The following is an 18,664-nucleotide window of genomic DNA, read 5'->3' on the forward strand; positions in this document are numbered from 1 at the left end:
ACCATCCATTGCTACTCAAGTGATATTCTATTATCTTTGGGATCAAATATAAAATTCTCTGTTTAGCTTTTAAAGCCCTTCATAACCCTTTCCACCTTTCCCTTCTTGAATTTTACTTCATGCCATATATTCTGTTGTCTAATGACTCTGATGTCTTTCTTTGTTTTCCCAGGGATTAGCACTGTGTCTGGCTGACATAATAAAATTGACAATACAGAATTTAGGAAAATATGTGCTATCATTTTTACTTTTTTATATATATATGTATATAAATAAACACATAACTATAAGTATATATGTATATCATGTAAATATACATATATACAAATATGTATATATATAGTAATTTTACTGTGAAGTTATTAAATGGAGAAAAATTTCTAATCCTACTAGCTTAGTTATTTTATTAGCCTGAATATATACAATTTTTCTTTAGGAGAATTAATTATACTCATTAATTACATATTTTATACATAGTGGAGTAACATGTCATATAAAAAGAGTAAGTATAAATTCTACATTTGAATACAGAAAAGAAAGCTCATATAATTAATGTCAATTATAAAACAAGGATAGTTCTATTTGCTTTGAAAATTTGGGATATGGGATTCTGTTAGTATTTGGAATAAGAAAGGAAATAGTAGCAACCATAACATAAAGGTAGTGATGCACCATAGCAAGTATCAGCAAATCATTTAATTATAATGTTTTGCAAAGAAATGCTTACCTTTGCCTACATAACCAGAAAATTCCCGTCCTTAAAAAAAATTCTAAAAACATTCAGTAGGTGGCACTTGCAAACTTAGCCAAGCTTTTTAGTCGCCATTTAAACAGTATCAAAAGCAGCAGCTACAGTTAGTCCTTTCCTGAAAGCACAAAAGATTGCAAGAAACAAGGAGTGAAAGGGAAAGGGAAGGACAAGGAAAGGAAGAAAAGAGGGAGGAAGGGAAAAAAGGTGGAAATGAGGAATCAGAAATAGAATATAAATTTAACCAACAAAACCATTAGCTATAGAGCAAAAACAGAAAGAGGATTCAGCTAGAGCAAGAGTGAATAGAAGCACATTGTGGAGACCAGCTGTACTGAAAGAAGAGTCAGAAATAGCAGTTTAAGAGAGACTAGGTACAGAAAAGCTTCGAAGCAGCAGCAGCAGCATCCACAGCCGCAGCAGCAGCCGCAGCAGCAGCAACAGCAGCAGCAGCAGCAGCAGCAGCAGCAACCAGGGCTACAGCTTTTTGAAAATCAAAACAGGCAACTGAGCTTTCTTTTAGAGGAAATCTTGATTTTGGAGGGCTGGCCTGAGGATAAGGGGAAAAATTTTTTTTTTTTTTTTTTTTTGCTATGAGAGAAATATATTGAAGAATATTTGATAGAGTGTGTTCCTTCTCAGGTAAATAATTTCTTATTCGTTTTTTCTATTATTTTACTGAATATGTATGTGATAAAAATTTACATATTTTTCAAGTGCCTACACTAAAATGCATTTAGAAATTTGGAAAGACAAGTACAGCTATGAAGTTTATCTAGCTAAAAACTGCTTTCCTTGTAATTTGATAATATAAAAATATTTTATCTCAAAAAAAAGAAAAGAATAATAATTCACAGAGGAAAAGTGAGAGTATCTCAAATGCTAATTCTTTCAAAATAAGATTTAGTGTTTTGGGAAAGCTCATTCTGTGGACTCATTCTTAAAAGCTCATTCTTGTTCCTGCTGATGAGGAAGTTTTAACTCAGTTTAAAAATAAAGGTCCTAATATCACAGCCAAAAGGGAAATGCAGAACAGCTTGCCAGTACAGAAATAGAATATGCCATTTGTACTCTTTGAGAGACATGCAGAAATCAAAGCTTAATTGCATTTTTTCTCCTCAGATCCTTTCCCTTCAACCTTAACATTTGAAAATATTTAATTTTCGTTTACAAGTATTTCTTTCTTTCTTTCTTTCTTTCTTTTTTTTTTTTTGCCTTTCTATAGGTTCACATAGGTAGTCTAATATATTCCTTTTGGCTTGTAGAAAGAAAGAAAAGAAAACCTTTAAAGTGATTTTTAAAAATATCTCCATTTAATGCTTAAGGAATGTAGCTCCATGGACTTTTATGTGCTAGTTCTTTCCCCTGGAAAATAGAAATATGTTTCTATTTACCTTTTGCAAGATTGGGATATAATTTGTCTACTATATCTAATTTCATTTCTTAGGTGAGCTTACTGAGGTGAAAATGAACCCATAAGGTCTTTTAGATAAAGAAAGGCCAAAATAAGATATAATTGCTTTGGTAGATTTTCTTTCATAAATTTTCATTTGTGTCTCAGCTGCTCTTTTTCTTCAGCTTCCTTTTTTGAAAGAAAAATAGTTTTTAAAATTTTCTTTCTAACCCCTCCATCTCGTGAAGATTTAAAACATAACTTTCCATAAACATACCAATGACATTTTTTCTTCAATGGCATCCAGCATTTTTCTAAGGAGGAATGAAAGTGAGAAAATGGAATTAAAATTAAAGTAATTAGTTGGTGGTTAGTTGACTGATAGTGTATATTGATCCTAAGGATTGGAGCCTGAAGTGACTCAAAAATAATCAGTTTTATAATACCACATTTGATACATCCTGTTTGGTCTTACAGATGTGATTTTCCCCCATTTTAAAGATGAGTAAAGCAGGGAAACCTTGTTAACCTACTAAAATCTTGCACATTGAAATTTAGTTAGGAAAGAAAATAGATCAATAAGTTTTGTAAAAAGAAAAAAAAGATGTGCTTTCATTAACTCCTAACATTCTATATTATGACAGTGCTGCCTCAGTCTGTCTTGGCTTTATTTCTTCTATGCATGCGGCATTGGGTTAATAAGTGTTTACACAGAAGTCACTGTTGCTCTTGTGAATTTCTTCTGTAATTACTGACAAATATAGAAATTTTGGTACTCCTGTCTTTTTACTGTTTTAAGATGGTCCTATAGCACCATAAATCTAATTCTGGGTGGCTGAAGATACTTCACACATCGATTGAAAAAACAGATTTCATTCTTCAGTGAGGAGAGAAAAATCAACCATTTTATAAATTTTATAGATTCATGAATTACTCAACTCAGGCTGATTTAAAGCTGATCTTACTAAATAGTATACACTTACAGCTAGACTACTGAAAAAGAACCCTCTTTTCTTTTTTTTAAGTAATAGTTTTTTATTTTCAAAATATATGCAAATATAGTTTTCAACATTCATCCTTGCAAAAGCTTGCGTTCCAAATTTTTCTTCCTCCCTTTACCTCCCTTTCCCCTAAATAGCAAGTGATAGCTGTGTATAAATAACAATATGTGTTAAACATGTGCAATTCTTCTATACATATTTCCATATTTATCATGCTGCATAAGAAAAATCAGATAAAAAAATCTTTTTAAATGAGAAAAAAAAGCAAGTAAACAACAACAAAAGGTGAAATTACTATGTTGTGATTCACATTCAATCCCTATAAGTCCTCTTTCTGGATGCAAATGGCTCCCTCCATCAGAAGTCTATTGGAATTGTTCTGAATCATTTCTTTGTTGAAAAAAGCCAAGTCTGTCAGAGCTGATTATTATGTAATCTTCTTGTTGTTGAGTATAGTGTTCTCTTGTCTCTACTCCACTTAGCATCAATTCACGTAAGAGACTCTCCAGGCCTTTCTGAAACCATCCTGTTGATCATTTCTTATAGAACAATAATATTCTATAACATTCATGCACCATAACTTATTCAGCCATTCTCCAACTGATGGGCATCCAATCAGTTTCCAGTTCCTTGCCACTACAAAAAGAGCTGCTACAAGCATTTTTGCATATGTGGGTTCTTTTTCTTCCTTTATAATCTCTTTGGGATACAGACCCAGTAGAGACACTACTGGATCAAAGGATATGCACAGTGTGATACCTCTTTGGACATAGTTCCAAATTGCTCTCCAGAATGAGGACCTTTTTTTTTTTCAAAACAGGCAGTTATCCTACCAACAAGGCAATAACTAGGACAATATAAAGATGTTCATTACATTTTCAGTAACTTTATGATAAAATCATATCCAACAAATTATAAAAGAATATATGCTTATAAACATGTCTAACAAAATGTTAGACAAAAGGATGTTAATTCCCAGAAGTAAATAATGTATTATTCAAAACCAGTGGATTTTTAAAAATTACAAAATCATTTTAGGTAGAGAAGGAGAAATTTTCTACATCTTTTGAAAAGAGAAGATATAGCAAGCCATTCTCCAATTGATAAATGGTCAAAGGATATGAACAGACAATTTTCAGATGAAGAAATTGAAACTATTACCACTCACATGAAAGAGTGTTCCAAATCACTATTGATCAGAGAAATGCAAATTAAGACAACTCTGAGATATCACTACACACCTGTCAGATTGGCTAAGATGACAGGAAAAAATAATGATGAATGTTGGAGGGGATGCGGGAAAACGGGGACACTGATGCATTGTTGGTGGAGTTGTGAACGAATCCAGCCATTCTGGAGAGCAATCTGGAATTATGCCCAAAAAGTTATCAAACTGTGCATACCCTTTGATCCAGCAGTGTTTCTATTGGGCTTATACCCCAAAGAGATACTAAAAAAGGGAAAGGGACCTGTATGTGCCAAAATGTTTGTAGCAGCCCTGTTTGTAGTGGCTAGAAACTGGAAAATGAATGGATGCCCATCAATTGGAGAATGGCTGGGTAAATTGTGGTATATGAATGTTATGGAATATTATTGCTCTGTAAGGAATGACCAGCAGGATGAATACAGAGAGGCTTGGAGAGACCTACATGGACTGATGCTAAGTGAGATGAGCAGAACCAGGAGATCATTATACACTTCGACAACGATATTGTATGAGGATGTATTCTGATGGAAGTGGATTTCTCTGACAAAGAGACTTAACTGAGTTTCATTGGATAAATGATGGACAGAAACAGCTACACCCAAAGAAGGAATACTGGGAAATGAATGTGAACTATTTGATTTTTGATTTTCTTCCCGAGTTATTTTTACCTTCTGAATCCAATTCTCCCTGTGCAGCGGGAGAACTGTTCGGTTCTGCAAATATGTATTGTATCTAGGATATACTGCAACATATTTAACATATATAGGACTGCTTGCCATCTTGGGGGGGGGAGGAGGGAAGGAGGGGAAAAAACGAAACATAAGTGATTGCAAGGGATAATGATGTGTAAAAATTATCCTGGCATGGATTCTGTCAATACAAAGTTATTATTAAATAAAATTAAATTTAAAAAAAAAAAAGAAAGAAAAGAGAAGATATAGAAATTAAGGAATTTTTTAAATTAAAAAATATGAACTAAAATAAACTTAAGTTAAATTACAGTTATTGTTTAGTTAGAGCTACCAAATCTGTTGTTTTTTTCTTCTAAGATAAGTATTTCTGTCCTAACATCTTTATTCTGGAATAAATGCTTGAGGAGACAAAATAACATTTTTCTCATTGAACCCTATGTTTATTGTTCCTAAAATGTGGAGACCAGTTTCCAATATAAATGTGTTCTTATAACCAAATATTCTTCTATGAGTAAAAAATCTCTTCTTGTAGAGAAAGGCACAAATTAAAAGTACAATAGTTGTGAAATATATGTGTGGGGAACACATGATAAAGAAAAACTTCATGAATGGTTGGCACTGGGGGTGGGTTTTTTTCTCTTTAAGTTCCTGAAGCTTAAGTCTGCTAGACTCTGATAACTGATATCTTTCAAGAATCAAAAGCTATCATTCTTTCCACCAAAGGAATCATACTTTTCTATAAAATGGTTATCCTCCTCTGTCTGCTTAATATTTGTCTGTTTATCATTGATATGTTTCTCTACACCTCTTTAGATTTATTGTACCTTGCTGGTCCCTTTTCCACAAGGAAAGTCAATGGAAAAGGATGGCAAAGGAGAGAGATAAGTAAAAACTCTCTTCTCTCCTCAAGAGGGTCCCCTCAGGAGTTTGGATCAATTTGCAATTTTCAATTCCTATACTGGAAGAAAATTCCCTATTTTTTCACCCTTGGCTGAAACACTTGGAGTAAGAATGGTTAGAATTTCTCCATGGCCTTTAAATCCATGGTTGACCATTTGTTAGCCAATTAGCTGTTCTCTTTTTAATCCAAATAATGAGTTTGAACTTGAAAAAGGGATCACAATCATAAATAATTTTTAAAATAAAAATAATATTATTCTGTTAGTTGATTAACTGGTTGAGGCTAGGATATTGAATCACTTAGGTTACTTTTATTCTGGGGCATTTGCCTTAGTCTCCTTTCTCTCCACTCAATTTCTTTCACTATTTTGTTTTTCAAAGTCTCACAGATTATGTAAGACAATACTGGAACAATATAACAGAGACAAAATCCCTACTCAACCTATTCCCTTTAAACAATCTATTCCCTTTAAACAATCTTGTCATTAAAGTCTTGAAAAATTTCTATTTATCGACACCTTTTTACTGGTACACAAAATTCTTTTAAGGCTAATTTAGACATTTTCAGTATACATGGGGTTATATGCTATCTGAGTCTGTGAAACAGATGTAAGCACTTTCAAATTGCATGGTATTTTTGGTTTCATATTATTTTTTTATTAAGTCCTTTCAACTGTTTACGTAGATAGGAAATAAATAGAAGAGAAATTTTAGGCCAAAATAATAGAACATCATAGTTAATTTGAATGGTGTCTACCAGAAGCATAATGATGACATCATAGGCTAAGGAATATTCCAGCTGGGGCCTTCAGATTATGAATTATCTAAGCTACTCAAATTCCTTCTTCCAGATGGCAATATGAAGGAAAATAAATCTCTATTGTAAAGAGAAAGGAGAGAAAATAATTTCATATTCTGTTTAATTAAAAAAGGCTTTGATTTGAGTTATTATGTTCTATGATTTGGGTTTTTTTTTTTAAAGATAAGAAAGATATTTTGGGATCAGATTTTTTTTTAAGTGATCAGAAAATACAGTTTTGCAAGATTCAAAGCATGCCATGAATGTCCATGTAGTTTTCCGCAGCCCATATAGTGGGCTACATTAAATCATATCCACTATTCTAAAATTAACTGTTGTTTTCCAATTTGTTTTTTTTTCCTCAGGGACTCGAGTGTATAAAAAGGAGGCATCAAATAATGTGGCAGTTAAGAGTTTTCATTATAACATTTATATTCATAATATTTAATAACATTTTTATTCATAACTTTATGTATATATATATATATATACACACAGACACACATATAACATATGCATATTATTCAGTTATTTTTCAGCCATATCCAACTATGAGTTTTGGGTTTTTTTTTTTTAAGCTTTTCTACCTATATATGAAATATCATATATATATTAAATAAATGGTATATGTGTGAGTGGGATATGTACATACACTTCTCTGGAGAATAAGAAGTGACATATGTGGTGAGTTCCATCTTTTTGATAAAAAAAGAGACTTCCCATATAGAGCAGAGTCTTCATTTCAAAATGTTTAGAAAAAAAAATCCGAATAAAGTTTTTACTATGGCTTTTAGTGCATGAAGAATATTATTTAATCCAATATCCTCATTTTATAGATGAAAAAATTCATGGTATAATGAAAAATGATTTAATCTTTGTGTCAGATTATCTGGGGTTAAACTCCTAGTCTGTTGTTTCCAAGTTGTGTGATTCAAGTTGTATAAATTTCTGCTTTTTGTTTTATTTTAGCTCTAAGAATAACATTTAGACCATGGTAACATCATGTTGGAATTTGGGCTTATGTCAGGGTTATCACAGAAGTGCATTCACTTTTCCAGGTTCCCATTCACTGCTAGTCATGAACTATACAAAGAGGACTGACTTGTTCTTAAAAAGATTTGAGAGAAAGATGCCGGAAAAAGGAGTTTGTCTTCGATTTTGAGAACTTATGGGAAGATACTAGTAGTAACATAACCTGCTTCAGTCAGAAAAACGATGAAGTGTTACTGCTGAGGAGCATCTGAGGATGATGAGCCTCTAGTGCTGAGTGTAACAGGATAAGTAAAACTACTTCTCAGAGACATTCTCCTTTCTCCAACTCTTATTATGGACAAAGCCTCTCAGTTATGCCCTACTTCTAGTGTTTAAACAGGGAGAGCCTTTTCAAAGGCTCACAGGTTATGTAAGACAATACTGGAACTATATAACAGAGACAAAATCTCTACTCAATCTATTCCCTTTAAACAATCGTCATTAAAGTCTTTGATAATTTCTATTTATTGACACATTTTTACTAGTACACAAAATTCTTTTAAGGTTAATTTAAATCTTTTCAGTATATCTGGAGTTATATGCTATCTGAGTTTGTAAGACAGATGTAAGCACTTTCAAACTGTACGATATTTTTGGTTTCATGTTATTTTTTATTCCTTTCAATTGTTTACATGGTAGGTCTGCAAATTTTAGGCCCAAATAATAGAACATCATAGTTAATTTGAATAGTGTCTACCAGAAACAAAATGATGACATCATAGGCCAAGGAATATTCAGCTAGAACTAGGCTGTTTGTGTATGCTCACAGTAGTTCCTCTTTACCCAATGACTTCTGTCCATGTGACTGTTTATTCTGCCATATTTTCAATAGATCAGCAGCCACTAACCTTTTGGTTCTGTGTTATTACTTGGGTGATAGGGAAGGAAACAAACTTATACAGTGTCTACTATGTGCCAGGGATTGTGTTTACCATTTTAAACAAATTTATTTAACAAAAATCTCATCCTTACAATAGCCACATAAGATAGGTATACTTATTATTTCAATTTTACAATTGAGAAAACTAATACAAACACACAAACAGGGGTGAAGTGACTTGATCAAGGTCACAGAGATCAAGTAGAAGAGGTCAGTTTTGAACTCAGATCTTCCTAACACTAGGACCAGCACTTTAACCACTGCATCATCTAGCTATAGTATTTGATTAAAATTTGCAAATGATGTATTCTGGAATAGTGGGAAGTGGTTGAGAAAAATAAATTCTGCTTCAAACACTCATATGAAATTTGTATGAATTTGTATGTTTCAGGATTTTTCCCTTCATAATACATCTGCATCTCCCTTCCTTTGTTAACTCCACTGGAACCAATCTCTGACCTATAAGTGGCCACAGCCTAATAGCAGGCTAGAGACAGGAGAATCAGAATTAAACAAAAGTTTAATTTCAGGGTGAGGAAGAAGGTTTGCAAGTGAAATCTACCTGATAAGGAGGGCTTATGATTTTTGGCAGGGGGAGGGTTTAAAGCACAAAAAACTACAAAAAGGTAGGACCCAATAAAGTCATTCTTAGGTCTTGAATTCCCAAGGCAGGCCCATTCATGCAAGCATTTTAGGGATAATAGAGACATTTTTGGGTCCTGTGGGAATAAGGACTTTAAGTTATTAGAATTGTTGAGCTTTGTGTTTGCCTCAAGTTGTTACGGTCATTAAGCTTTGTGATCATTCAGCAGCTACAGAACTAGTTAGCAGAGGAGGAACAAGAATAAAGCACCAGTTTTAGTATACTTAGCATATCCTAAGAATTGATTGATAATTTTCGGCTACAGCATGTTAGCTGCAATATCAATTCCAGTGGGATTTCCTGAGAAAGATCAAAACAGTCAAAAAACTACATGATTTTGCCAAAGAGTGAGATCATACAGAAAGTAAATTACAAAGGATTGTTGTTATCCAAGCTCAGGATACAGCTTGCTTTGGGGGCCTTACTCTGGAAAACATGGTTTCTCCTAATATCTTAATACCATGTTGCTTACTTTTATCTAAAAAAAGAGGGGAGGGAATGAAATGGAATCTTATCAATTTCCCTTTTATTTGTCATGAACATATTTGTAATGACCATCACCCAGTATTCAAGGGTGATGTATCAGTTAATCTAAGATACTTGTCCCCATCATTTTAGTTGTCAGGGCTGCCAATTGTCAGTCATCTCTTAACTATAACACTTATGTAGGTGATTGTCATGTTCAAGCATCTATATCTATGGCTAGGATAAATCTACCAATCAAATCACTGAGGTCTATCTATTAACCTTTGAACTGTGTCTTCTTGAATCATTTTGATTATAATTGTGACTTTAGAAAAGTGTGAAGGAGGTACACAGTTTGGGCACCTAAACCTACTTTCTCTACATTTTACCTTCCAAAACTCATTCTCTTTTTTATTCTTTCTCCCATCAATTTAGGTGTTATGAGTGAACTGGGCAAATCAGGTTATGCTACAATGCCATTATCTTGCTAACACATTTAAATGATTGTTAGAAATATGTTTTCCTACATTGGTTTTACTTTGTTTGAAGTCACTCAATATTGATAGACTAAATAAAAGAAGAAAAAAAGAAAAACCCAATAGAATAGTGGATATTTCCCCCTAGAAACCCTTGAAAATCAGTAAAGTTTTTTGAATAAGCAAATGACAGTCAGATCCACATTTAAGGAAATCATTGGCAGCTGCATAGGGATAAATTGGAGTGAGAGAAAAATTTGAGGCAGGGAGATCAATTAGTAAGCCATTGCAATAATTTAGCTATGACAGTTGTATGACTACAAAGATGTCAGATATAGAGAAAATTGAAGATGTGAAAATGGCAGGTTTTGGCAATTAATTGGATCTATGGGATAAGGGAGAGTGAAAGTCAAAGATAATTCCAAGGTTATCAATCGGAAAAATGATTGAGTACTTGACAAACAGGGAAATTTGAAAAAAAAAAAACTTTGAGGAAAAGATCTGCTTTGAGCAAATTTTAGTTTGAGATATATCTTGGACATCTGGATCAAAATATACAAAAGGCAGTTAGTGATATGAGAATGAAACTCAGGAGAGATTGTGTTTGGATGTAGAGAACTGGGAGTCATCTACAAATGAGATGGGAAAACTGAAGAAATGGGAGGGGAATAAGTACTAGACAGACAAATTATTCTAGGAGCTCATTGAGAAAGGCAGAAGAAATATAGTACAATAGTTTGAGGGGATTACAGGGTTTTTTAATATGCAATTTTTGTAGGAAGTAGGGAAAGAAACAATTGATTGGGATAAAAGAGAATTAAATAAGAGAGCAATCTGTTGGAAAGGATGGGATGAAAGTTGCCTATAAAGAGTCTGATTTTGACAAGGGGGCAGCTGTTTATTTAACAAGGGACTGGAGGAGAGGAAGAGAGGAAGGTAAGTTCTGTCAAATTAAAAAAAAAAGGAAGTAATTGGATATGCAATGGGCTTTTTATTTTCTAAAGTCTTGGATGTTTTTATCTCTTAATTCTTTGTGGAAAGAAAAAGGAAGTAAATTAGCTCACATAATGAAGATTCTTTTTGTTTTATAGGTTGAATTGGCCACTGAAATTCCTTCTGTGTCTCATATTCTATGATTCCTTGAACCTGAGGGAGACACATAGCCACATTAGAAAAGAACTAATTTCTTGCATCTTTGCCTCAAAAAGAGACAATTTGAGATTTCTAGAGAGAAAAGAAAGCCAAAAGTCTGAATGGCAGGCAGCTAAGGAAACTTTTGTTAAATTTGAGCTTGATGTAGTGTTAAGATTGAAAGTGATTTATGAAGGCTAAAAACATAAAAAAATGTCTTTTATTCAAGACTGGGGTTAAACTATATGTCAGCTACTTTGCATTCATTTTAAAATGATTTAAATGTGTATATTTTATTCCCCCCCTCACCAAGACTATAAGTTTCTTGAGGGTAGCAACTATTTTCTTTTTACATTAATTTCCTCAACACTTTGCACATAAACCTGTGTTTAGAAAAGAAAAGTATATATCAAGAATATATTTCCTTTTTAAAAATGGCCATGGTATATCATCTTTTTTTCATTTTTAAAAAATAATTATTACTTTTTATTGACAGTACATATGCATGGGTAATTTTTTTTTACAACATTATCCCTTGCACTCACTTCTGTTCTGACTTTTCCCTTCTCTCCCTCCACTCCCTCCCCTAAATAGCAAGCAGTATGTTAAATATATTATAGTATATCCTAGATAAAATATATGTGTACAGAACTGAACAGTTCTCTTATTGCACAGGAAGAATTGCATGCAGAAGGTTAAAAATAGCCTGGGAAGAAAAAAAAATGCAAACAGTTTACACTCATTTCCCAGTGTTCCTTCTCTGGGTGTAGTTGATTCTGTCCATCATTAATCAATTGAAACTGGATTAGATCTTCTCTTTGTTGAAGATATCCATTTCCATCAGAATACATTCTTATACAGTATTGTTGTTGAAGTGTATCATGATCTCCTGGTTCTGCTTATTTCACTCAGCATCAGTTCATGTAAGTCTCTCCAAGCCTCTCTGTATTCATACTGCTGGTCATTTCTTACAGAACAATAATATTCCATAACATTCATATACCACAATTTATCCAGCCATTCTCCAATTGATGGGCATCCATTCATTTTCCAGTTTCTAGCCACTACAAACAGGGCTGCCACAAACATTTTGGCACATACAGGCCCCTTTCCCTTCTTTAGTATCTCTTTGGGATATAAGCCCAGTAGTAGCACTGCTGGATCAAAGGGTATGCACAGTTTGATAACTTTTGGGGCATAATTCCAGATTACTCTCCAGAATGGTTGGATTTGTTCACAAGTCCACCAAAAATGCATCAATGTCCCAGTTTTCCCGCATCATGGTATATCATCTTTAAACATAAGATTTAGAGGCTTAAGGGAAGTTAGAAATGATGTAGCTGAACTCCTCACTACAGAAATTGATCTAGTTGAATTCCTTATCACAGAAATTGAGGCCTAAGGAGAATTAGTAGAGCCCTAGGTTTAAATTAAGATTTTTTAACTTGGAGGTTTTTAAACTTTTACATACAAACACACATATGTATATGTATGTATATATACACATGTCATTATATTTTAATTATTTTCATTTACAATCTTATGTATTTTATATTTAAAAACATTCTGAAAAGGAATCCATATACTTTACCAGACTACCAAAAAGGTTCATGACTTTAAAAAGATTTTTAACCTTTTAAAAATCCTTAGACCAATTCCCTATCCAAAATAATTGGATACTTCCAAGATAGTTAATGATGAGTTCTTAAGTAACTGGAGTGTAGTTGGCAGAGTAAGAATGAAATATTGTTGGGATTGCTGCCTGGGGCAGGCAGGGAAGGGCATTGATCAGAATCAATAAAGTGTCATAGTTCTATTCTTTGTGAGTCATAGGCAGCCCTATCTTGCTATGTCCAGTCAGAAATCTGACATGTCAAACCTCTGAGATTGAATTTCCCCTACAAATCTCTCCATGGCTCATGCTATTTTTGCTGAACCCCTTTAGGTTATATCCACCACACATGGCACTCTGTCTCATGGTGTCTTTCTCCTCACCCTTTCCCTATGCCTCAGAGTATCTGTTCTCTCTTCCATCACCGTGCCTCTATTCTTTTCTCCTTTTTATAGCCATCTGACTCTTTTAGGCTGTTAAATCTCTTTTAGGATTTAATCTGTTAGCTGGTTCATTGTAAAGGTCACTAGGGAACTTGTCTTTTCTATCATTAATTGTTAGAATTGTTAAAATCCCTTTCCTTGTTCTCTCAACTCTGCTTCATTTTTATCACTTCTGGTGCCTATTATATCTCTTCATTTTGCCTGTAATCTCTCCTAAATAATCTTACCTTTTGCCAAAGAGAATGGCCATTGGGGGATTCTTCACATGCATGAATCCCAACATTTGGTTCCTTTTCCCAAACATATCATTTGGGATTAGCAATTGCTCTCCTAAATCACCTCTTTTGAACCTGACCATATCAGTTAATAGACACTTTTATTAAAGTGGAAAGACTTTGCTTACTACATAATGTTTAATTTATATTTTAAAGTTTAATTTTGAGCCTTCAAGGATACCTTTGGTGAAGGCACAGTAAAGATCCCAAATTATGTGACTTTAATATTTTAATTCAATAAGAAGCATTATCTTCTCCGAGATTTTTTGGTAGGTTTGGGCATTTTCATGTGCTGTGAAGTTTACATCATGCTATTAAATTGCATTTTCAATATATAATTGAAGCATTACTGCATCTGTATAGTGTGAATTTTTTAGCTATATTTTGTATGTGTTATTTGCTATTTTTATCTTCTTTGTTGCTGCTTTGTATGTTTAATCAGAAAGCTTTTGGAAAAACCCTAGGAGAATTCTGAGAATATTAAGAGAAAATGAAAGCATTATCAAAATAATTTTTGGAATGGAAAATAGAAATTGTGATTTTGAAAAATGCAAAACAGTATATCAGATCACTATTTCAAGAAATCAGTGACAAATAGCAGAGCAGGGATTCAAACTAACTCTGAAGTCATTTTTCTTTCTTCTATACCACATTGCATCTCTATCACTGTTTCTCTCTAAGCAGAAAAGATAACAATTGTTACGGTATTATTATGAAACCCTGTATCTTAACGTATCTTCTACCTTCCAAATTAAAAATCTCTTCCTAAAGAAGGGATGAAATCAGAAAGCCAAGATTCAAGTCTAGAAAGAATTAACATTAATCTTGAAGTTAAATTCTAAGGTTCTTAAATTGGATAGTAGAATTTCAGATAGTTATATATCTCAGACCAAACAACCATCAAGTATACAATTAATTGCTGCTTTAAAATAAAAAAAAAAAACCCTCTTAGCCTCAGTGTCTCCAGCTCCTGAATCAAGAACAGCCGCAACAAAAATGAAATTAAAATGGATGCCTTTTGTTGAGCCTATTAAAATTGAGTTTCACTATATTTAATAAATCGTTAATTGTTTGCATTTTCAGAAATGGATAAATATTTCTTGTCTTTAGAAATTGATTAACTGTGTCAAATATGTCTTCTATTCCTTAGGTATTTTCCAAGTTGAGCATTAAAGTTGTCAAGCAAAATGCCTGAACAAAGCAATGATTACAGAGTGGTGGTATTTGGAGCAGGAGGTGTTGGCAAGAGTTCCTTAGTCTTGAGGTTTGTGAAGGGCACTTTCCGAGAGAGCTATGTCCCCACAGTTGAAGATACCTATCGCCAAGTGATTAGCTGTGATAAGAGTATCTGTACTTTGCAGATCACTGACACAACAGGCAGCCATCAATTCCCAGCAATGCAACGCCTCTCTATTTCTAAAGGCCATGCCTTTATCTTGGTTTATTCTATCACAAGTCAACAGTCCTTGGAAGAACTCAAGCCCATCTATGAACAAATTTGTCAGATCAAAGGAGATGTGGAAAACATTCCAATCATGTTAGTGGGAAACAAGAATGATGAGAGTCCAAACCGAGAAGTTCGGAGCAGTGAGGGTGAAGCTTTGGCAAAGAAATGGAAGTGTGCCTTCATGGAGACTTCAGCCAAGATGAATCATAATGTCAAAGAACTCTTTCAAGAGCTGCTAAACCTGGAGAAACGCAGGACTGTGAGTCTCCAGATTGATGGGAAAAAAAGCAAGCAACAGAAAAGGAAAGAGAAGCTGAAGGGTAAATGTGTGGTCATGTGAAAGCCCCACCTTCCATATTTCTTGTTTTTACATGCCCTTTCTCCATCCTCACTTATGTATATGCTAAAAATAAGAATGTCCAATGATTAAAGATAAAATCCCATTAACTGAAAATGTTTGCTTTAATAGAAACATATTCTTTTTCACAAAGAGAGTAATTGACTTAATAAACAACCAACAATCACTCTGCAAGTTCACTAATTCTGTCAGGAAATAAAAGAAAGCCAAAACAGTTGAATGTTCTGGCTAATTAATTATATGCTCCAATAATTGTCAAAAACATAGGATTATTATTTTGAATTAGAAAACGGTTCTCATAAATTCTAAAGAATGTTTATTATGTAAATTGACATAGCTATCTAAATATCTAAAAATATCAAAGCAAGGTAGCATCTATTTATTTCAAGATAGTCATATATATATATACATATATATATGTATATATATGTATATATATATATGAAAGGTTATTTCTTTCAGCTCAGTCTATGGAGCCCTTATTTTCATGGCAAGATTTGGGGTGAAGAAAGACACTTGTGTCATTTAATGAATGAGAATGGTCCTTCCCCCTTCAAAAGTTGCTTGATTCTCATTTTCACATTTCTCTCTAGCTTGAGGCTTACTAAATGCATTATTGTGAGTTTTAATAGCTTGTGATAATGTTTTTCTTTAATTGGATGTTTCTACTTGCCATGTTTTGGGTTATTTTTTAGATTTAATATTTAGCAATAAACACTTTTATGAGGTTTCTGAGTTTTATTATCAGATCTTCCTAATATATGTGTGAATTTTAATCCCACTACCTTTCACATTTGAATTTAATTTAACAATTGAAAAAAATCCTAAAAACTCTTTAATCCACAGGGCAATAATTTTTCTTCAGGCTGAAAAAATTAAAGGGTTTTTTTTAAAAAGTTTCACATCAAAGCATCTATCTATAAACTGTTGGATGACAACATAAAAAGCATCCAAGATAAAGAAACACACATTTTTCAAAAGCTTTTAAATTAAAAAAATAAGTTTATTTGTACTTTTGGCAAAAGGTATCTCAAAAGTGTATTACTGAAAAATATTACTAATGCGTTCTAAAACTTATCAATTATAGTATTCACTTTAGAAACAATGATCACATTCTTCAAATGATTTCCTGAATATCTTCATCTTCATGAGTGAAAAATGTCTTCTTAGGAAGGAACTAGTTTATAGTTTTATAATGACTTCCTAAAGAATATTCCCTGGTTCTCTCACTTAATCCAGCACTATCTTCATAGTGAAAATTTCTGACAAGCAAAGGAGGACCAATGAGACAGATTTTTTTTTTTCTTAACTAGGATATTGGGCATTTGCCAAATCACACTGAATGTAGTGTAATCACTGCCCCTTATAAGTAAGGAGGGCTCTGTGGGCCTTTTGATAATAACAAACACAGTGGGTCTTTTGATACTGACAGATACAGTTTACTTTATGGACTATTGTGCCTTTAATTGTTTCCCTTTATTTGTTCATTTTTGAGGGCATTTAAAACTTCTCATGTGTTTTATATCTATATCTATATATAACTTTTTTGGCTTTGGGAAAGAGAACATAAGGAAAATAATAAAATATAGAAATATGTGTGTATTAAAATTTTCAATATGTAATGCCAAAAATGCTGAGGCAAGACAGAGATTGGTTTATAATCTATTAATGTGGAGAGTTTAGACTAACTGGCCTAACAGAACTCATTCAAAAATCATTCGGCCCTGAGGAATTGAGGCAGGGAACTTATACAGGGTTTTAGTAAAACAGGATTTGCAAAGAGAATACATAATCTGAGTATACAGTCTTATAGGGGAAACAAAGGCAGATAAGGGGGATGAGTGAGCAGACAAACCATAATTCCTGGAAAGGAACATAACTTAATCCTGACAGGATAAGAGGAGGAGACAGCAAGGTGAGGGGCAATACTCAAAAGGAGGGGGAATTATCCCAGCAAGGATTGAGATGACACTTGGAGTTTTTATAATACAATAGTATGCAAAGTAGCCAGAGCTTCAAAGTTTTTCCTGACTCAAATTTCCCAGTCCTAATGGCAAGGAAGAGGGGAGGGTAATAATAATTTTATTCAGGGCATAATAAATAGATCTTCCTAATACAAAGATAGTGTCTCAGTAGAACTTGAATAAATGTTCAAAATTTAATTACTTGCAAATATTTTCAAAACTTTTTAGATTTTCCTATGTTCTTGAGTAAGAATTTTCCATATTTTTTTAAAAATCAAAAAGCATATATTTGACTGGCAACATCATTTTTTTCATTGATACTCCATTTACAGATTAATATGAAATTTAATGTTTCATCAGCCAAAAGAGCCTTTAAATGTAAACTTACTAATAAAGTTGAGGAAACATTTTATACTACTTTTTTGTCATTAGGTAAGGTTTGTAAGGAGGCCTTTGAAAAAGAATCAATTTTAAAAATTGCATCTGAGGTTTAAATAATATATTCATGATCCTCCCAGTGCTGAACTGTGAGGTTTCTGATATGATCTAGATCAGAGATTCTTTATCCAAGGTCCATGAACTTGTGTGTGTTTCATAATTTGATAATTGTATTCCAATATAATTTACTTCCATAGTGATTCTCAAGTTTTAGGCATTTAAAAACATTCTGACTAGTGCAAAGTACACCAGACACTGAAAAGATTCCATGATATACAAAAAAAAATTAAGAATCTCTAATAGCTAGATTCAGTGAGACATACCTGTAATTCCTGCATCCAGGGAGACAAGTTGGCATCTCTCTTGAGCTCTGATCTGTAATGGAATAAGCTGATCTGCTATCTGCAGTGAGTGATATGATGAGTTCTGAAGTTGGAAGGGGGACCAGGTTATCTAAAGACTGAGCTAGCCCACTTCTGAAATGGAGCAAATAAAAGCTCCTATGCTGAGTAAAGTGAGATTGGCTTTGAGGGTAGACTCCGCACTTCCAACCTGAGCATGATAGGGAAACTCAATCTTACAACAAACAAAGAACTCTTGGTATAGATGCTCTATAAAAAGAATGAGTCTCTTGGAGTTGTATTGAAACTAATAATAATTGCAAGAAGAATTTTGTAAAGCCCACAGGTTATAGCTACATGTAAGTCTAAAATATTTGGATGGTGAAATTCAGATGGAGTTGATGGATTTGTTAGTCACT

At 33.3% G+C, this 18,664-nt stretch overlaps 1 protein-coding gene across 1 annotated transcript; it reads left to right on the top strand.

Annotated features, from left to right (window-relative positions):
* Positions 1-817: 817 nt before the first annotated feature.
* Positions 818-15,598, top strand: DIRAS2 (DIRAS family GTPase 2). The gene is made up of 2 exons (XM_051962203.1): positions 818-1,390; positions 14,848-15,598. The coding sequence occupies exon 2, from the start codon at positions 14,885-14,887 to the stop codon at positions 15,482-15,484; it is 600 nt and encodes a 199-aa protein (XP_051818163.1). The 5' UTR covers positions 818-1,390; positions 14,848-14,884; the 3' UTR covers positions 15,485-15,598.
* Positions 15,599-18,664: the final 3,066 nt, after the last annotated feature.

The sequence above is a fragment of the Antechinus flavipes genome, chromosome 1 (genome assembly GCF_016432865.1).
Source record: "Antechinus flavipes isolate AdamAnt ecotype Samford, QLD, Australia chromosome 1, AdamAnt_v2, whole genome shotgun sequence".
Classification (NCBI taxonomy): domain Eukaryota; kingdom Metazoa; phylum Chordata; class Mammalia; order Dasyuromorphia; family Dasyuridae; genus Antechinus; species Antechinus flavipes.